Source organism: Cetorhinus maximus, chromosome 3, assembly GCF_964194155.1.
Source record: "Cetorhinus maximus chromosome 3, sCetMax3.hap1.1, whole genome shotgun sequence".
NCBI classification, from domain to species: Eukaryota; Metazoa; Chordata; class Chondrichthyes; order Lamniformes; family Cetorhinidae; genus Cetorhinus; species Cetorhinus maximus.
In genome coordinates this window covers 41004885-41025475 of record NC_135881.1, presented here as the reverse complement: position 1 = coordinate 41025475, position 20591 = coordinate 41004885, and the positions used below count along the sequence as shown (strand labels likewise).

At 41.6% G+C, this 20591-nt stretch overlaps 1 protein-coding gene across 1 annotated transcript in view; it reads right to left on the bottom strand.

Moving 5' to 3' along the window:
• Positions 1 to 20591, bottom strand: part of LOC144677608 (kinesin-1 heavy chain) — a 125099-nt gene that overhangs the window by 65518 nt on the left and 38990 nt on the right. The window contains exons 3-5 of the mRNA XM_078537649.1: positions 9028 to 9101; positions 8417 to 8521; positions 7878 to 7926 (exon numbers count right to left, since the gene is read on the bottom strand). Of these exons, the coding sequence (XP_078393775.1) occupies positions 7878 to 7926; positions 8417 to 8521; positions 9028 to 9101 (228 nt within the window). The remainder of the gene's footprint in view (positions 1 to 7877; positions 7927 to 8416; positions 8522 to 9027; positions 9102 to 20591) is intronic.

Sequence of the window (20591 nt, the reverse complement as noted above, 5' to 3'; positions counted from 1 at the left end):
ATTGGACAGACGCCAATAGGAAATAAGCACTTCTTAAAACTAAGAATTAATGATACACTGATCCCTAACAATGTAGTTGTGGACTCTGGTGCTATCTTACTCCATCTTGCTTTATCATGACTTAACCAAGAAAATTTTTAACAAATGGAAAAGTGGGTTAAAATAATTTTCTTACTAGAATTTAGTTTCACCATCCATATTCCTTTACTCATTTTTCTTAATATATATTAAGACAGGTTTTTGTACAAAAGATTTTTGATGTTTGGTCAGCAGTCCATCCAAGCAATGTTAAAACCACGTGGAGGTTAATTAACATACATGGACAGATTGTTGGACAAAATGTTGCTCAAATTTAAAGTGCATATTGTTATGAAATCTATATTTCTCTCATTGAGAGCCGAGGTCAGGACAAAATATCAAGGCAGCTGAAGACTTCACATGTAGTTAACACTGGTAAAAGTTGACAATATCATTAATTGTTTATACAAAGATATTCAGATGAACAGAGATAACATAATCCTAAAGTCTTTTAATAATTTTTTATAACCAGTTTATTCTTAAAATTGAGTACTGATGACAAGGCCTTTCCTTCGCTGTTAAAATCTTCCAGTTTATATAGCCTGCAGATGAGGTACACTGAAATAAAATAATTTGAAGAGTTCAGGTAAAATCATGAGTAAAAGCAAAACCAAAGTGCAGCTACAAAATCTGATGGTTAGGTGTGGTCCTATAAACACAGTCTGGTTATCTATAGAATATAGCACTCTGTGCGGGAAATTAGCTTTTTGGTATTCTCAGATCTGTAGACTAAAGGCTGGTCTTTCTGGAAAAAGTTTTGAACTAATCAGGTCATTAAATTATTATGTAACAAAAACAAAATTGTGCTAGTTAGTAAAACAAACTGCTTGCATAGAAATCAGTTCTTAATTACACTGTCAGCCAATGTTCAGAATCAACTTTTTCTAGAAAACAGACAAGAGCAGAAGGCAAGAGATTATTGGGTATCAACCACTATTTTGTCATGTAATGCAAAATACCTGCATACCTGTGCAAAATACCTGCATACCTGTACAATGTAACAAACTATTCGATATTTAAATTTTCAGCATCGATACTACAATAAACGTCAGATGATACTGAGTGGACTATTTTATGACAACAATGACCAAAGTGAGCCAGGATGGCATGATTATCATGTCAATGGAATGTTTCTCAAAATAACGTAAGTTAACTCAATAGAACTAGCAAGTGTGAAATATATATTACACAGTGGTTTCACACTCAATGAGTATGGGTAAAGTCCACCTTCATTCACAAGGAAACAACTCAAAATAATGGAGATTGAGCTTACCCACACCAATCTGTGATGGCAATATTGTCTAGAATAAGTAGAGAACTCACTGAGCAGTGGGGGTAAACTCATTCTCCTGTCGCAAAAAACTTTCACTCAGCCTGTAGTGATAGCATGAGGAAAAACGAAAAGGAAACAAAAGCAGAAAAGTAGAACAGGGAAAGATACAAGTGCTTTATGCCAAATGCTAGTATCAACAATTATCAAGCCATTTCTCTCCAAACTTACTCAAAGACCCACAACCCCCTACCTCCTCCCTGCTGACCCTGTTGCTCAAATTTAAAGTTTATATTGTTGTGAAATCTATATTTCTCTCATCGAAAGCAGAGGTCAGGAACTTCAGCTCCCGATGGACCTGAGCTTTTGCATATGCACAGATTGGGAGCGGGCTGCACATGCGCAGTTCTGCATATAATATATATATTTTTAAGTTCTTTGGGCCCAGCACACCTGTGCAGGGAGACAACACGGCACAAAAACCCAAGTCATGTGACCAGGAGGGGGGGGCGCCATTGAGAAGTGTCCCAGGCAGGGGACAGGGAGAGATCCCAAAAGACGAGTCCTAGAGGGGACAGGAAAAGGACCCATTTCAGTTAAAAAAAGAGAAACAGGCTCCGAACAGAAAGAGGGTTGTGGGGAGCAGACTTTAAGTGAATAAGGCAACCACAGGTTAGCGACTCCGTGCTGCAGGCAAATATACACCAGAGAGCTGAAGTTGTGCTTGTGAGCTTGTGCTTGAGTGTATACTCGGGAATCCAGGGGAATAGAATCTTGGGAGACGATTGGGAAACCCTGCGACGTGGGCCGTCATCGATGCCTTGAGTTGGCGTGACTGGAGGAGAGAATTCCCTGGATAGATCTTCAAAAGTGATGATTGTGCTCTCTCTCTCGCGAGGGATTCCAGTTTCAGTGTAATTGGTTAACTCAATGTTACTGGGCGGGTGCATCTGGGTGGGTTGTTGAGAAATGTGCGCTCTGTTTTGGTCACATCTGGCATTTATTGTGCAGTGTGCTGTGTTCGACCACAGTTTTCCTGTTAATTCACATGTATCTCATATTAACCCTGAATGTTAGAGTACAAGATAAATAGTGTAAATTGTTTAATCTTTATGACCTTGTAAAGTTAAGTTTATTTTTGTTTGTTCCACACACCCATGGAATCTTGTTGCTTTATTTATAAGTTGATTGGCCGGTAAATGCTCAGTCTAAGGGACAGTGTGTGAGAAACCAGCTTAGGACAGGCGAGTTAAGGTAGATCTATAAATAAAATGGACTAAAACTTTAAAATAATAAACCAAAATTTGAAAACTTTAAAATTAAAATCAAACGATAAAGGTAAAAAAGCAATAACGTAATTTAAACAAACATCTAAAACACATACCTTGTAGTTAAGAAGCATATACCCTTTAGTTGTCAGTGGTACTAGCATTCAATAAACACAGTAAATTGTAACATACATAGGAAGAAAGAAATTAAAGTAAATTAACTAAATAATATAAGTTAGAATGGAGTTATGTTGCAGCTGTAGGAGCTTTTGGATGCCTAGGCGATCTACGACAAGCATGTCTGCAGGAAGTATAAGCAGCTCAAGGAATTCTGGATCAGGATTATTGATCTGGAAGCCGAAATGCAGACATTGCGCAACATAAGGGAGGGGGAGAAATACCTGAATACTTTGTTCCAGAAGACAGTCACATCTCTAAGAAGAGGGACATCTGTTTTGGTCAGCAGGATGTGATTGTCAGCGAGGCAGGTAATGGGAACGAGCAGACAGCAGGGGAGGAACCTCAGGCATTGTATTTGTCAAACGGGTCTGAGGTGCTCACAACCTTTGTGGATGAAAGTGAAGTCTGCAAGGTGGATGAGCGGGCTGGCCATGGCACTGTGGTACAGGGATACAGGGAGCCATTCAAGTGGGGGTTGCAAAAACGAATGTAGAGGTAGTAGGGAATAGTATAGTGAGGGGGATTGACATTGTTCTCTGCAGCAAAGAGCAAGACTCCAGATGGCTATGTTGCCTGCCCGGTGCCAGGGTTAGGGACATTTGGTCAGGGCTAGGGACATTTGGTCAGGGCTGGAGAGGAACTTACAATGGGAGGGGGAGGATCCAGTTGTCGTGGCCCATGTAGGTACCAATAACATGGGTAGAACTAGGAAAGAGGTTCTGCAAAGTCAGCATGAGGAGCTAGGTACAAAAAATTAAGAAGCAGAGCCTCAAAGGTTATAATCTCTGGATTATTACTTGAACCACGTGCAAATTGGCATAGGGCAAATAACATTAGAGTCACAAATGCGTGGCTTAAAGACTGATGTGGGAGAATTGGGTTCTGGTTTATGGGGCACTGGCACTGGGGAAAGTGGGGCTGTACCATTGGGACGGTTTACACCTGAACCGTGCTGGGATGAGTATCCTCGCAAATCGCATAACTAGGGAAGTAGAGAGGGCTTTAAACTAAACAAGAGGGGTGAAGGATCAAGCTTGGGTAGAGGTAGCAATTCAAGGTGTAGAGTCAAGACAGGAGAGCAAAATAGTAATATGAGAAATGAGGGTCAGAGAATGGCAGGAATGGACAGAGAGAAAAAGCCTAAGAATACATCAACAGTCAAGACTAGATGTTACAAAGATAACAAAAAGACAAAACTGAAAGCTCTCTATCTGAATGTGCATAGCATTCATAAAGTAAATGAATTGATGGCCCACAGTGAAGTAAATAAATATGATCTGATAGCAATTACGGAGATGTGGCTGCAGGACGACAAAGATTGGGTCCTTCATATTGAAGGGTACATGATATTCAAGAAGAATAGGAAGCTAGGTGAAGGTGGAGGGGTATCACAGTTAAGCAAAGACGGCATTGGTGCAGCAGTTAGAGATTACCTTGGTTCAGGAGATCAGGGTGTAGAACTGGTTTGGGAGGAGATAAGGAAAAGTCGAGGAAATACATCATTAGTGGGAGTGGTTTACAGGCCCCCTACAGTAGCAAGTGTAGGACCAAGTATTTAAGAGAAAATGTTGTATGCTTGTGATAAAGGGATGGCAATAATCATGGGTGATTTAAATCTACACAAATTAGAAAAATCAGATTGGCAGTAGTAGCCTGGATGAGGAGTTCTTAGAATGCTTTCAAGATAGTTTCTTAGATCAGCAAGTTCTGGAACCAACCAGAGAGCAGGTTATATTAGACTTGATATTGTGTAACGTGACAGGGTTAATTAATGACCTCAGAGTAAAGGCACCCCTAGATAACAGCAACCACTATATGATTGAATTTTACATCCAATTTGAAAGGGAGAAGAGCAGGTCTAACACTAGTATCTTAAACTTAAGGGCAACTATGTGGGGATGAAAGCTGAACTAGCTGAAGTGAAGTAGAAAGCTAGGCTAGATCAATAAAGCAGTGGCTGTCATTTAAGGGGATATTTCAGAGTATTCAGAATAAGTACATTCTTACTATAAAGAAAAATTCTAAGGGGAGAACCCACCATCCATGGTTAACTAAAGATATTAAGGAAAGCATCAAACTTAAGGAAAAAGCATACAACTCCGCAAAGATGATTAGCAGGACAGATGATTGGACAGAATATAAAGAATGGCAGAGAATGACTAAAAGGTTAATCAGGAGAAAGAAATTAGAGTATGAGAGGAAGCTTGCTAGAAACGTAAAAATGGATAGCACGAGTTTCTACGGGTACTTAAAAAGGAAACGAGCAAGTAAAATGAGTGTTGGTCCTCTAGAGAGTGACAGTGAGGAGTTAATAGTAGATAATAAGGAAATGGCGGAAGAAATTAACAAATATTTAACTTCTGTGTTCACTATAGAGGATACAAAAAATATTCCAGTAATAGCTGCAAATCAGGTGGTGTATAGGAGAAAGGAACTTGGTGAAATTGAAATCACTAGTGAAACTGTACTGAGCAAATTAATGGAGCTGCAGGCTGGCAAATCTCCGGGTCCCGACGGACTACATCCTAGGGTCTTAAAAGAGGTGGCTGAGGTAATTGATGCACTGGTGTTAATTTTCCAAAGTTTGCTAAATTCTGGAAAGGTTCCATCAGATTGGAAAGTAGAAAGTATTCAAGAGGGGGAGGCAGAAAACAGGGAACTATAGGCCAGTATGCTTGACATCTGTCGTGGGGAAGTTATTAGAATCTATCATTAAGGAGGTTATAGCTGGGCACATAGAAGAGCTCAAGGCAATAGCGAAGAGTCAGCATGGTTTTATGAAAGGAAAATCATGTTTAACCAATTTATTGGAATTTTTGAAGGAGTAACATGCGCAGTGGATAAAGTAGAGCCTGTAGATGTACTGTACGTGGATTTCCAGAATGCATTTAATAAGATGCCACATCAAAGGTTATTACAGAAAATAAAAGCACATGTGTAGGGGGCAACATATTAGCATGGATAGAAGATTGGCTGGCTGGCAGAAAGTATGCATAAATGGGTCTTTTTCTGATTGGCAGGATGTGACGAGTTGAGTCCCACAGGGGTCTGTACTAGGACGTCAACTTTTTACAGTTTACATCAATGACTTAGATGAGGGGAGTGAAGACATGGTAGCTAAATTTGCAGATGACACAAAGATAGGTAGGAAAGTATGTTGTGGAGAGGACATGAGGAGGTTGCAGATGGATGTAGATAGGTTCAGCGGGCAAAGATCTGGCAAATTGAGTTAAATGTGGAAAAACCTGAAGTTGTTTACTTTGGCAGGAAGAATAAAGAAGCAGAGTATTACTTAAATGGAGAACGGCTGCATAATTCTGAGGTGTAAAGGGATCTAGATGTTCTAGTACGTGAGTCACAAAAGGTTAGTATGCAGGTACAGCAAGCAATTAAGGCAGCTAATGGAATGCTATCCTTTATTACGAGGGAGGTTGAACATAAAAGTAAGGGTGTTATGCTTCAGTTAAACAGGGCATTGGTGAGACCACACCTCGAATAGTGTGTTGATATAAATGCATTGGAGGCGGTTCAAAGGTGGTTTACTAGATTGATACCTGGAATGAGGGAGTTGTCTTATGAGGAAAGGTTAAACAGGCTGAGTTTGTTTCCACTGGAGTTTAGAAGTGTGAGGGGTGATTTGATTGAAGTGTACAAGATCTTGAACGGCCTTGACAAGGGGGATGATGAAAGGATGTTTTCCTCTTGTGGGTGAGTCCAGAACTAGGGGGCATTGTTAAAATTAGGGGACGCCCTTTTAGGACAGAGATGAGAATTTTTTTCTGAGGGTTGTGCAACTTTGGAATTCTCTGCCTCAGAAGGTGGTGGAGGTGGGGTCATTGAATATTTTTGAGGTAGAGATAGATTGCTTCCCTTGCCTAACAAGAATCTAAGGTTATCAGGGTTAAATGGGAACTTGGAAATTGAAACACACGATGACCAGCCAGGACCTTTTTGAAAGGCGGGGCATGCTTGAGGGGCTGAATGGTCTACTCCTGTTCCTATTTCTTATGTTCTTGTTCTCTAAGTGTCTTGAATCTCAAACATTGTCTACTTTAAACAAAACCTTATTGGTCCCTAACTGAATCTTACCAAAAACTTGGGTCTGGTCTATGATTTCAATTTTCATAAAATATTTCTTTTCCCACAGTAACACAATTTTGTATGTTAGCAATCTTCAGCCATGCAAAGAAATTATAAAATATATATGTTCTTAAAAAATCTCAATGGCAGAAAAAGAAAATCTCTAAAAAGGAATTGCATTGACAGTGACCCAGTTCTGAGGAAAGTTGGAACCGTGTGGAGCAATAGTATAAAGTCTCACATCAAATGATTGCAGAAAGCTGCTCAGGAAGAAAGTCTATTTTAACCATTTTGACCACATAGGAAAGAAATTGTGACAGGAAAGCATTTGGATCTAGTGCCAGTTCAGGGAAGAAAAAAAAATTACAGAATATGGTTTAAATATACCTTCCTGCCAGAATGCACTGGTGTCATTTCACTATGCACCTGAGAGGGGGAGGCAGTGGCATGTGGTATTGTCACTGGACTAGTATTCCAGAGACCAGGGTAATGCTCTGGGGACCAGGGTTCGAATCCCACCACGGTAGTAAAATTTGAATTCAATAAAAATCTAGAATTAAAAGTCTGATGACGACCACAAAATCATTGCTGATTGTCCTAAAGACCCATCAAGTTCACTAATGCCCTTTAGAGGATGAGATCTTCTGTCTTTACCTGGTCTGGCCTACATGTGACTCCAGGTCCACAGCAATGTGGTTGACTCTTAAATGCCCTCTGAACAAGGACAATAAATGCTAACCTAGCCAGCGACATCCACAAATAGAGATGTGTTTTATGTGTTTAAACAAATTTCAAATTATTTAAGAATACTGACCACTCTACTTTTAAAATCGGCAACTTCTACAACTCTTCGAGACTTCAAATGAATTTTTTTGGCAATACCACTTCCAAATATATAATTCACGCATAAAAAGAAACCCCAGTTAGTATTTTGAGGTATCATAACACTAAGTAATGTCATGTACAAACACTATCTAGATCAAAAAAATGAAGAATCTTACCATCCAAAAGATCCCTAATCTTGTCCAAGTAAATTTCAAAATATGAAACCTGGAATATATAATTGAAATGACACCAGTTACTCGCAAAGAAACTGATGTTAATTAAAATTGATTTTAATAGGTGGTTGCAGAAATTATTTTTAACCAGCTATGGACTAGACAAATATTCTAGCAAACACAAACACATCCCACAGCAACAGTTTGAGAATTTGAAATTTTTTTTTCAAAAAAGTCTCAAATAAATGAAACCAATAAAAATGATCATTGTTGCCAAGGTGCAAAAAAAAAGCAACTGGTTCACTATTGCCCTTCAGGCATAGAAACCTTCCATTCCTATCTGGTCTAGCTAATACATGACTCAACTGCTTTCTAAAGTGACCTAAGCAAGTTTCTCATGTGTGTCAAAACACTACATTACAGCAGTCTAAGAAAAAGACTCTGAATGGTCTTCTCAACAAGAGCAACTAAGGATGAGCAATAAATAGCAGCCTTGCCAGAGTCAATCACATCTACCAAGTTTGTTTCAAAGGCACTTTTACCTTGATGTGGAATTCCAAATTTTCATCCATGGAGTAAATGTAATTAAAAATATCTTGGGCTATCCTGGGAATTATTCCCATACAATCAGGATCATGAAGTGTTCCCTGTAATTAGAAACACAATTATGGTATTATAAATGACACCCAAAAGACATGACTTTCCTTAAACCAAAGAAGTTAACTGTAGTTGATAAGTTAACAGTTTAGTTGATACCAGTAGAGCGTAAGCTCAGTTTCCCAACCAGCATTTCTAATACATTGCAAATAAATCAGCAGCAACCTTTCTTGAATCAATCTCTTAAGGCAATATTTGTGTTTAAGACTTAAAGGCAACTTTAGGGGTAAAAATTCAAGTAATGTAAACAGAGCTCTTAAATCTTTTTGTATCTTTAGAAATAGTTTTCAGAAGCCAAAGCCCAGTACCTGTACCAGCAATATTATTTGTTTGTTCAAAATAAAGTTTTTTTAAAAAAACACTTGTTACTTTTACTAATAAATTGGTCAGGAATTGGCAGACACAGATCAATGATGGTGAGGGGTGAGCAAATAATGGATGAATACCAGGCAAACACCTTTTGCTGATCTCACAGATGGGTGGGGAAAACACTTACCTCCATAGTGTGAGTTTTACCAGAAGACGTCTGCCCATATGCGAATATTGTACCATTATATCCATCAAGAACATCTAGAAACAGGGGCGGGAGGAAATCAATAATACAAAGTTAGCACAAGCTGACCATAACAGATCTCCATGCCGATTTGCTGCAAGTACTTTAGCACATAAGAACACGAGAAATAGAAGCAGGTATTAGACCATATGGCCCATTAAGCCTGCTCTGCCATTCAATACAATCATGGCTGATCATCCACTTCAATGCCTTTTTCCCCCACATAATCCCCATATCCCTTCATCATCAACAGATTCCTCAATACCAATCTCTGCTTTAAACGTACTCGATGACTGGGCTTCTACAGCCCTCTGGGGCAGAGAATTCCAAAGATTCACAACCCTCAGTAAAAAAAATTCTCCTCATCTCAGCCCTAAGTGGCTTCCCCCTTATTTTGAAATTGTGTCCTCTTGTTCTAGACTCTCCAGCTAAGGGAAAAATCCTACCTACATCTACCCTGTCCATCCCTTTAAAGTATTTTGCCGGCTTCAATGAAATCACCTCTCACCAAAACTCTAGAGAACACGGGCCCAATTTTCCTAATCTCTCTTCATAAAACAGTCCCGCCACCCCTGGAACAAGTCTGGTGAACCTTCGTTGCACTCCCTCTATGGCAATAATATCCTTTCTGAGGTAAGGGGACCAAAACTGCACACAGTACTCCAGGTGCGGTCTAACCAAGATTCTATACAATTGAAGTAAGGCTTCACTACTCCTGTACTCAAATCCCCTTGCGATAAAGGCTAACATACCATTAGCCTTCCTAATTGCTTGATGCACCTGCATGTTAGCTTTCAGTGACTTATTGATGTGGACACCCAGGTCCCCGTGTACATCCATGCTTTCTAATCTCTTACCATTTAAGAAATACCCTGCACACCTGTTCCTCCTACCAAAGTGGATAACCTCATTTTTCCACATTATATTCCATCTGCCATGTCCTTGCCCAGTCACTGGGTGGGATTTTCTGCACCCGCCCGCCACTGGGATCTTCTGGTCCCGCTGCAAATCAATAGACTTCTGGCTGGGCCGGAAAATCCCGGCGACCAAGTCTGCCAAATCCTCTCGAAGCCGCTTTGCATCATCTTCACAACACACATTCCCACCTAGCTTTGTCTCATCCACAAACTTGGAAATATTACATTTGGTCCCCACATCCAAATCATTGATGAACAGCTGGGGCCCCCAAGTACTGATTGTTTGCAGTACCCCACTAGTCACAGTCCGCTAATGTGAGAATGACCCATTTATTCTTACTCTGGCTAACATGCAGAAAACAATCCTTAATCCATGCCAGTATATTACCTCCTATTCCACGTGCTTTAATTTTGCTGACCAACTTCCTGTGGGGGACTTTATCAAAAGCCTTCTGAAAACCCAAGTACACTGTGCCCACCAACTCCCCTTTATCAATTCTGTTCGTAACATTCTCAAAAAAACTCCAACAAGTCCATCAACCATGATTTCCCATTCATAAATCCATGTTGACTGTGCCCCACCAGATCATTATTATCCAAGTGTCCATTTATCACATCGTTTATAAAAGAGCATTTTCCCTCCTACTGATGTGAGGATTTTTTCTCTCTCCCTCCTTTCTTAAATAGTGGGGTGGCATTTGCTACCTTCCAATCTGAGGAATCATTCCAGAACCTATAAAATTTGGAAGATGTTCACCAGTGCATCCACTATCTCCATAACTACCTCTTTCAACACTCTGGGATGTAGTATATCAGGTCCTGGGGACTTACCAACTTTCAGTCCCATTAATTTCTCCACTGCAACCTTGTTACTAACATCCTTCAATTCCTCATTCTCCCTAGTCCCTTAGATCTCTAATTCTGGGAGACTTCTTGCATTTTCCTCAGTGAAGACAGACAAAAGTAATTATTTAGCCTCTGCCATTTCTCTATTTCCCATTATAAATTCTCCTGACTCTGCCTGTAATAGGCCCACATTTGTCTTAGCCAAACATTTTCTTTTTAAATACCGAAAAGCTTTTACAATCCCTTATGTTTTTTTTGCTAGTTTACATTCATATTCCATTTGTATCTGAATGCACGCAGTATACGAAATAAGGTAAATGAGCTTGTGGCACAGATTGAAATTGGCAGGTATGATGTGGTGGGCATCACGGAGATATGGCTGCAAGGGGATCAGGACTGGGAGCTAAATATCCAAGGATATACAAGCTATCGGAAAGATAGGCAGGTTGGCAGAGGGGGTGGGGTTGCTTTGTTAGTAAGAAATGAAATTAAATCGATAGCAAGAAATTACATAGGGTCAGATGATGTAGAATCTGTGTGGGTAGAGCTGAGGAACCGCAAAGGTAAAAAAACCATAATGGGAGTTATGTACAGGCCTCCGAACAGTAGTCAGGATGTGGGGCACAAGATACACCAGGAGATAGAAAAGGTGTGTAAGAAAGGCAAGGTTACAGTGATCATGGGGGATTTCAATATGCAGGTAGACTGGGAAAATCAGGTTGGTAGTGGATCCCAAGAAAAGGAATTTGTGGTATGTCTACGAGATGGCTTTTTGGAGCAGCTTGTGGTGGAGCCCACTAGGGAACAGGCAATTCTAGATTTAGTGATCATAATATGATAGAATTTACCCTGCAATTTGAGAGGAAAAGCTGGAATCAGATGTAACGGTATTACAGTTGAATAAAGGCAACTACAGAGGCATGAGGGAGGAGCTGGCCAGAATTGACTGGAGATGAGCCTAGCAGGAAAGACAGTGGAACAGCAATGGCAGGAGTTTCTGGGAGTAATTTGGGAGACACAACAAAAATTCATTCCTAGGAAGAAGAAGCATACTAAAGGGAGGACGAGGCAACCATGGCTGACAAGGGAAGTCAGGGACAGCATAAAAGCTAAAGAGAAAGCATACAATGCGGCAAAGAGCAGTGGGAAACCAGGGGATTGGGAAGCCTACAAAGACCAACAGAGGACAACTAAAAAAGAAATAAGGAGGGAGAAGATTAAATATGAGGATAAACTAGCCAGTAATATAAAAGAAGATTGCAAGAGTTTTTTTTAGATATATAAAGGGTAAGAGAGAGGCAAAAGTGGACATTGGGCCGCTGGAAAATGACACTGGAGAAGTAGTAGTGGGGAACAAAGAAATGGCGGAGGAACTGAATAGGTACTTTGCGTCAGTCTTCACAGTGGAAGACACGAGTAACATCCCCAAAGTTCAAGAGAGTCGGGGGGCAGAAGTGAGTATGGTGGCCATTACCAAGGAGAAGGTGCTAGGAAAACTGAAAGGTCTGAAGGTGCATAAATCACCTGGACCAGATGGATTACACCCCAGAGTTCTGAAGGAGATAGCTGAAGAGATAGTGGAGGTGTTAGTGGTGATCTTTCAGGAATCACTCGAGTCAGGAAGCGTCCCAGAGGACTGGAAAATCGCTAATGTAACCCCCCTGTTTAAGAAGGGAGAGAGGCAAAAGACGGAAAATTACAGGCCGATTAGCCTGACCTCGGTCGTTGGTAAGATTTTAGAGTCCATTATTAAGGATGAGATTTCAGAATACTTGGAAGCGCATGGTAAAATAGGGCAAAGTCAGCATGGTTTCATCAAGGGGAGGTCATGCCTGACAAATCTGTTAGAATTCTTTGAGGTGGTAACAAGTAGGTTAGACAAAGGAGAGCCAATGGATGTTATCTTCTTGGACTTCCAGAAGGCCTTTGACAAGGTGCCGCACATGAGGCTGCTCAGTAAGATAAGAGCCCATGGTGTTAGAGGCAAGGTACTAGCATGGATAGAAGATTGGCTGTCTGGCAGGAGGCAGAGAGTGGGGATAAGGGGGTCCTTCTCAGGATGGCGGACGGTGACTAGTGGAGTTCCGCAGGGGTCAGTGTTGGGACCACAACTTTTCACTTTATACATTAATGATCTAGATGAAGGAACTGAGGGCATCCTGGCTAAGTTTGCAGATGATACAAAGATAGGTGGAGGGACAGGTAGTATTGAGGAGGCGGGGAGGCTGCAGAAGGATTTGGACAGGTTAGGAGAATGGGCAAAGAAATGGCAGATGGAATACAACGTGGGGAAGTGTGAGGTCATGCACTTTGGTAGGAAGAATAGAGGCATAGGCTATTTTCTAAATGGGGAGAGAATTCAGAAATCTGGAGCGCAAAGGGACTTGGGAGTCCTAGTCCAGGATTCTCTTAAGGTTAACTTGCAGGTTAGTTAGGAAGGCAAATGCAATGTTGGCATTTATTTTGAGAAGACTAGAATATAAAAGCAGGGATGTGCTGCTGAGGCTTTATAAGGCTCTGGTCAGACCACATTTAGAATATTGTGAGCAATTTTGGGCCCCGTATCTCAGGAAGGATGTTCTAGCCCCGGAGAGGGTCCAGAGGAGGTTCACGAGAACGATCCCAGGAATGAAAGACTTAACATATGCGGAACGTTTGAGGACTCTGGGTCTAAAGACTCTTTAGAAGGATGAGGAGGGATCTGATTGAAACTTACAGAATACTGAAAGGCCTGGATAGAGTGGACGTGGGGAAGATGTTTCCATTAGGAGAGACTAGGACCCGAGGGCACAGCCTCAGAGTAAAGGGAAGACCTTTTAGAACAGGGATGAGGAGAAACTTCTTTAGCCAGAGAGTGGTGAATCTATGGAATTCATTGCCACAGAAGGCTGTGGAGGCCAGGTCATTGAGTGTATTTAATACCGAGATAGATAGGTTCTTGATTGGTAGGGGGATCAAAGGTTACAGGGAGAAGGCGGGAGAATGGGGTTGAGAAACTTATCAGCCATGATTGAGTGGTGGAGCAGGCTCAATGGGCCAAATGGCCTAATTTCTGCTCCTATGTCATATGGTCCATTCTCCTTTTCTTTATCAGTTTCTTGGTCATCCTTTGCTGTATTCTAAAATGCTCCCAATCCACAGGTTTACTACTATTTCTGGCAAATTTATCAGCCTTTTCTTTTAATCTTATACAATCCTCAACTTCCTCTGCTGGTCACGGTCGACTGACTTTTCTTTTTGGGTTTTTTGTGCCTTGATGGAATGTATAGTTGCTGTAAACTATGTAACAATTATTTAAAGACTATCCATTGCGATGTACCATCACACCTTTTAATGTATTTTCCCAATCCGTTTCAGCCAATTTGCCCTTCATAATTTCCTTTGTTCAAATTTAACACCCTGGCTTCAGATTAAACTACCTCACTTTCAAACAGAATGTAAAATTCTATCATATTATCGTCACTCACCCCTAAATGTTCTTTTACAACATTATTAATTAGCTCTCCCTCATTGCATTATACTAGATCTAAAATAGTCTGTTCTCTAATCAGTTCCTCAACACTACTCTAGAAATTCATCCCTAGCTCACTTCAGAAACTAGTCCTTCATAGTATTAGAGCTCTTTAGGTTTACCCAGTCTACATGCAGATTGAAGTCACCCACGATTACTGTATTACCCTTGCTACGCACTTCTCTAATCTCCTGATTAATACTATGCTCCACACTACCGCTACTGTTTGGTGGCCTACAAACAACTTCTACCAATGTTTGGTGCCCCTTGTTGTTTCTTAGCTTCACCCAAAGATTTCACACTCTTCTTCCAATCTGAGATCCTTCCTTGCTAATGTACTGATCCCAAATACGTTATCAGTGCAACCCACCTTTTCCTTTCTGCCCGTCTTTCCTAGAATGTTGAATATCCAGTTTCCAGCCTTGGTGACCCTGTTGCCACATTTCCATAATGGCAATTCAATATCATACCCACATACCTCTATTTGTGCCTTTAAATAATTTACCTTGTTGTGAATTCTGCATGCATTCAGATAGAATGCCCTTAACTTTGTCTTTTTATTCCGCATTTTTCCAATGCATTATTCCACATTTTAAGCTTAGTTGATTCTTGCCTTTGTTATGCCTGCCTTCTAACTTCACTTGCTACTTTTCTACTTCTCATTACCAGCTTTACTTCCTTCCAATTTGAGCCACCCCTCAGGTTCCCATCCCCCTGACAAGCTGGTTTAACCCCTTCCCAACAGCACCAGCAAATCTCCCTGCGAAGATATTAGTCCCAGTCCTGTTAAGGTGCAACCCATCTATCTTGTACAGGTCTCGTCTGCTCCAGAACTGTTCCCAATACCCTCCCTCCTAAACCAATTCTCCAGCTACGTGTTCAATTGATCAATCCTCCTCTTCCTATGCTCACTAGCACATTGGACTGGGAGCATCCCCGAGATTACTGCTCAAGGCCCTGCTTTTTAAATTTCCTTCCAAGCTCACTAAAATCAGTTTTCAGGGCTTCATTCCTCTTCCTACCCATGTCGTTGGTAACAATGTGGATCACGGCCTCTGACCGTTCACCCTCCCATAGAAGGATGTCCTGCAGCCATTCCATGACAGACTTGATCCTGGCACCAGGGAGGCAACACATCATCCTATAGTAATGTTTACTGCCGCAGAAATGCCTGTCTAGCAAATCCCATATCACACTCGCTTTTCCACTCTTCTTCCTTCCCTTCTGAGGAAGTTGAGCCACCCATGGTGCTATGGAGTTGGTTCTGGCTGAACTCCCCTGAGGAACCATTACCCTCACCAGTATCCAAAATGGAAAACCCATTAACGAGCAAAGTAGACTCAGGCGACTCCTGTACTGCCTGCCTGGCGGTCACCTGCCACTCACCCCTCTCTACTCTCCTAACCTCCTAACCTGCTGTGTGACCCACCTCCCTAAATATGCTATCCATGTAGTTCTCTGCCTTGTGGATGCACCACAGTAACTTGAGCCACTGCTCAAGTTCCAAAACCTGGAGCTCAAGCTTCTGCAGCCGGTGGTACTTCCTGCAGATGTGTTCGCCTAAGCATTCAGCTTAACATCTGTCACAGGGCAATCATTAGAAGCTATTATTAAAGACATTATAGCAGGGGACTTGGATAAATCCAAAATAATCAGGCATAGTCAACATGGTTTTGTGAAAAGGAATTAATTATATTTAACCAATTTATTGGAGTCTTGAAGTAGTAGCATGTCCTGTGGATAAAGGGAAACTGGTGCATGTACTATATTTCGACTTCCAGAAGGCATCTGAAAAGGTGCCACAAAGGTTATTGAGGAAAATAAAAGCTCATGGCGGAGGTGCTAACATATTGGCATGGTCAGAAGATTGGTTGGCCAACAGGGAACAGTAGGCATAAATGAACCATTTTCTGGTTGGCAAGGTGCAACAGAGATCAGTGCTGGGGCCTCAACTCTTTACAATTTATACAAATGATTTGGATTTAGGGACCGAAGGTATGGTTGCTAAATTTGCTGATGGCACAGATATGTAGGAAAGTAAGTTGTGAAGAGGACATAAGCGGGCTACAAAGAGATAGGTGGGGTAAGTGAGTGGGCAAAGAGTTGCAGAGCTCTGAGATACAGAGGGATCTGGGTGTATTAGTGCATGAAATGCAAAAAGTTAGTATGCAGGTACAGCAAGTAATGAGCAAAGCTAATAGAACATAATTGCTTATTGCCAGGGGAATTGAATGCAAAAGTAGGGAGGTTATGCTTCAGTTATACAGGACATTGTGAGACCACATCTGGAGTACTGTGTACAGTATTAGTCTCCTTATTTAAGGAAGGATGTAAATGCATTGGAATCAGTTCAGAGAAAGTTTACTAGACTAATACCTGAAGTTGGCAAGTTGTCTTGAGTAAAGGCTGGATAGGCTAGGTTTGTATCCGCTGGAGTTTAGAAGAGTGAGAGGTTATTTGATTGAAACATAAGATCCTGAGGGGTCTTGACAGGGTTGATATGGAAAGGAAGTTTCCTCTTGTGGAGGAATCTAGAACTAGGGGGTCACTGTTTAAAAATAAGGGATCACCCAATTAAAGGAGAGGTGAGGAGAATTTTTCTGAGTTGAGTGTCTTTGGAACTCTTCTTCAAAAGGTGGTGGAAATAGAGCCTTTGAATATTGAAGGCAGGAGTAGATAGATTCTAGATAAGAAAAGGGAGTGAAAGGTTATCAGGGGTAGGCAGGAATGTGGAGTTGAGGTCAGAACCAGATCAACCATGATCTTATTGAATGGCGAAGTAGGATCAAGGGTCCTGAGTGGCCTGCTCCTAATTTGTATGTACATATAAAATACGCTGTTCCAATGGGCCTCAAATTCTGCATGAAAGGACAGATGCACACCCTGACTCTGGTCTTGTGCATCCTCACTCCTTGCTTTCCATCACTGCTATCTGTGCCTTCAGTTACATAGTCCCCACTCTAAAATCCCCTCCCTAAATCTCCTTGCACCTCCAACTCCAACTGTTCCTTTAACAGTCTCCTTAAAAAAACTTACTTAATCTAAATTTTAGTTTACTCCCCTGACTTCATATCCATTTTCCTCCACATGGTTCTAAAAGAGCCTTGGGATATTTTTCTACAAAGGCTTTATTCAAATGCAATTTGTTGAAGTAATATGCAAAATGGACTTGGTCCTATGATGTGATGCACTTTGAATTCCAAAACATGTTTGACAAAGTTATAGATTCTTCTTGCAGAGCTAAAGTTTAAAGCAGTGGGAATTCAAGACAAAAACCTGAGATAAGAAATTGGCTAAACAGCTGAACACAAGGGGTATTTGTTAACTGAAGTATGGCACGGGTGGGGTACAGGCATACCAAGTTGAGGACCACAGGAATGATATTTGGAATTCTGACTGTTTCTAATCTTTAATGAAGATTTGGATTCAGCAGCTCAATGCAAATTTCTTACATTTGTGAATCATTACATTTGCAAACCAGGAATAGCAGTTGAATCTATGGAAGCACACCAGAAATTTCATGAGTTTTTTCATTCATTCATGGGATGTGGGCATCCCTGCCAAGACCAGCGTTTATTGACCATCCCCAATTCTCCTTGAGGTGGTGGTGGAAGTTCACCTTCTTGAGTTGTAGTATAGGTGCCACAGAAATGTTAGGCAGAAAGTTTCAGGATTTTGACCCATTAAGATGTAGGGATGGCTATATATTTCCTAGGGAGAACTTGCAGGTGGTGGTGCTCCCACTCATTGCTATTGTTCATCTAGGCAGTAGAAGTCACGAGTTTGTAAGTTTCTGCCAAAGAAGCATTGGCAAAATGCTGCAATGCATCTTGTAGAAGGTACACAATGCAACCACAGTAACAGGTGGAGGATGGAGTGCCAATCAAGTGGGCTGCTTTGTCTGGGATGGTGTAGAGCTTGTGCTTTGTAGATGATGGAAAGGCTTTAGGGAGTCAGAATCAAGAGTTACCCGCCACAAAATGTCATGGCTCTAGACTGTGTTTGCAGTCAGTTTATTCAGTTAGGTTTCTGGTCATTAGATGCCTTTCAGTAGTGGTGGTCAGACTCTGCCTGGTAGTTGCATGGTGCAAATGTTACTTGCCAATTATCAGCCCAAGCCTGAACATTGCCCATATCTTGCTACAGTTGCAAATGAAATTGAATACTGCACAACCTGCAGCAAATATCTTAACTGATGGTCATTGATGAAGCAGCTGAAGGTGATTCAGCCTAGAACACTACATTGAGGGACTCCTGCAGCAATGTTCTTGGGCTGAGATGATGGGCCTCCAACAATCATTTTTGTTTGTGCTGGGTATGGCTCCAGGCAATATAATGTAACTGTCCCGATTCACATTGCCTTCAATTATACTAAGGTTCCTTGATGTCATTCTGTCAAATGCTGCCTTGATATCATTCCCACCTCACCTCTGGAATTCAGCCAATTTGACATGTTTGGACCAAGGTTTTAATGAGATCTGGAACCAATGGTCCTGATGAAACCAGACTTGAGTATCTGTAAACGGGTTATTGGCAAGTAAGTGATGTTTAAAAACTGTTTAGTGGTGAGTACGTGATGTTTGATAGTACTATCTACAATCTATCCCATCACTTTGCTGATGAGTAGATGGAGAGGATGTTAGTTGGATGGATTGTCCTGCCTTTGGTGGATACGCCATACTTAGGCAGATGCCAGTGTTGCAACTGTACAGGAATAGTTTGGTTAAAGGCATGAGTAGTTCTGGAGCACAAATCTTCAGCACATCAGCTGAGATGCTGTTGGGGCCCACAGACTTTGTATTCAGCAAGCTCAGCAATTTCTTGATCTCACGTGGAGTGAATTGAATTGGCTGACGACTGGCATCTGTTATGGTGGGGACCTCAGAAGGAGGCCAAAATGGATCATCCATTCAACATTTCTGGCTGCAGAGGGCAGAGCTGAGTACAGAAGATGAATGAAATGCTTGTAACCATCATCCAGGAGCCACCCCCTTCTCCTGTTAGTTGTTCAACTGCCCACCACCATTCATGAGGCAGGACTGCAAAGTGTTGATTTGATCAGCTGGATGTGGGATCACTTAGCTCGGTACAACATGGTTTAGCATGCTTGTAACCAGGTGTTATAACTTCACCAGGTTGTAATCTCATTTTAGCTGTACCTGTTGCTGCTCTTAGCATATTCTTCTACACTCCTCATTGAACCAAGGTTGATCCCCTGCCTGGCTTAATGGTAAGTGGTAGACTGATAGGTATTCCAAGCCATGAGATTATGGATTGTGGTAGAATACCAATGCTGCTACCGATGGCTCTCAGCACCTGATGGATATCCAGTCTTGAGCTGCTAAATCTGTTCTAAACCTATCCCATTTAGTTTGGTGAAATGGCCACAAACACAATGAACGGTGTTGAGTCTGAAAACAGGACTTTATCTCCAAAAGGACCGTGTGGTGATCAGTCCTACCAATACCGTCATGGATCAATGCACCTGCAACAGATAGATTTCAGGACATGAAGTAGGTATTTCCCTTGTGTTGGTACTCTCACCACTTGATACAAGCCCAAGTCTGGCAGTTGCAGCCTTCAGGCTTCTGCCAGCTCAAATCAGTAGTGGTGCTATCAAGCCATTCTTGGTGATGGATAGTGAAGTCCTCAATCCGGAGTACATTTTATAGCCTCAGTGCTTCCTCCGAGTCGTGTTCAACATGGAGGAGCACTGATTTATCAGCTGAGGAGAATAGGTAGCGATCAGTAGGAGGCTTCCTAGTCCATGTTTAACCTGATAACAGTCATGGGGTCGAGTCGATGTTCAAGACTCCCTGGGTCATCACTGCACGGGGTCTGTCCTACCAGGGGTCAGGACTTATCCAAGGAGGAGTCTGGGACGTTGATTGAAAGGTGTGATTCTATGACTACATTAGGCTGTTGCTTGACTAGTCCATGGGACAACACTCTCAATTTTGGCACAAATCCCCAGGTGTTATTGAGGAAGACTGCAGGCTGAATGGATTGGATCTGTCTTGGTCATGTCCGGTGTTAAAGTCGATGCTGGGTAATCCATCCTGTCTCTTTTATCTGACCTTTTCATAGTGGTATGATACAACTGAACAACTTGCTAGGCCATTTCTGAGGGCAGGTAAGAGACAAGCATATTGCTGTGGGTCTGGTGTCACTTATCAGCCAGACTGGATAAGGGCAGCAGATTTCCTTTCCCAAAAAGGATAATAGTAAACCAG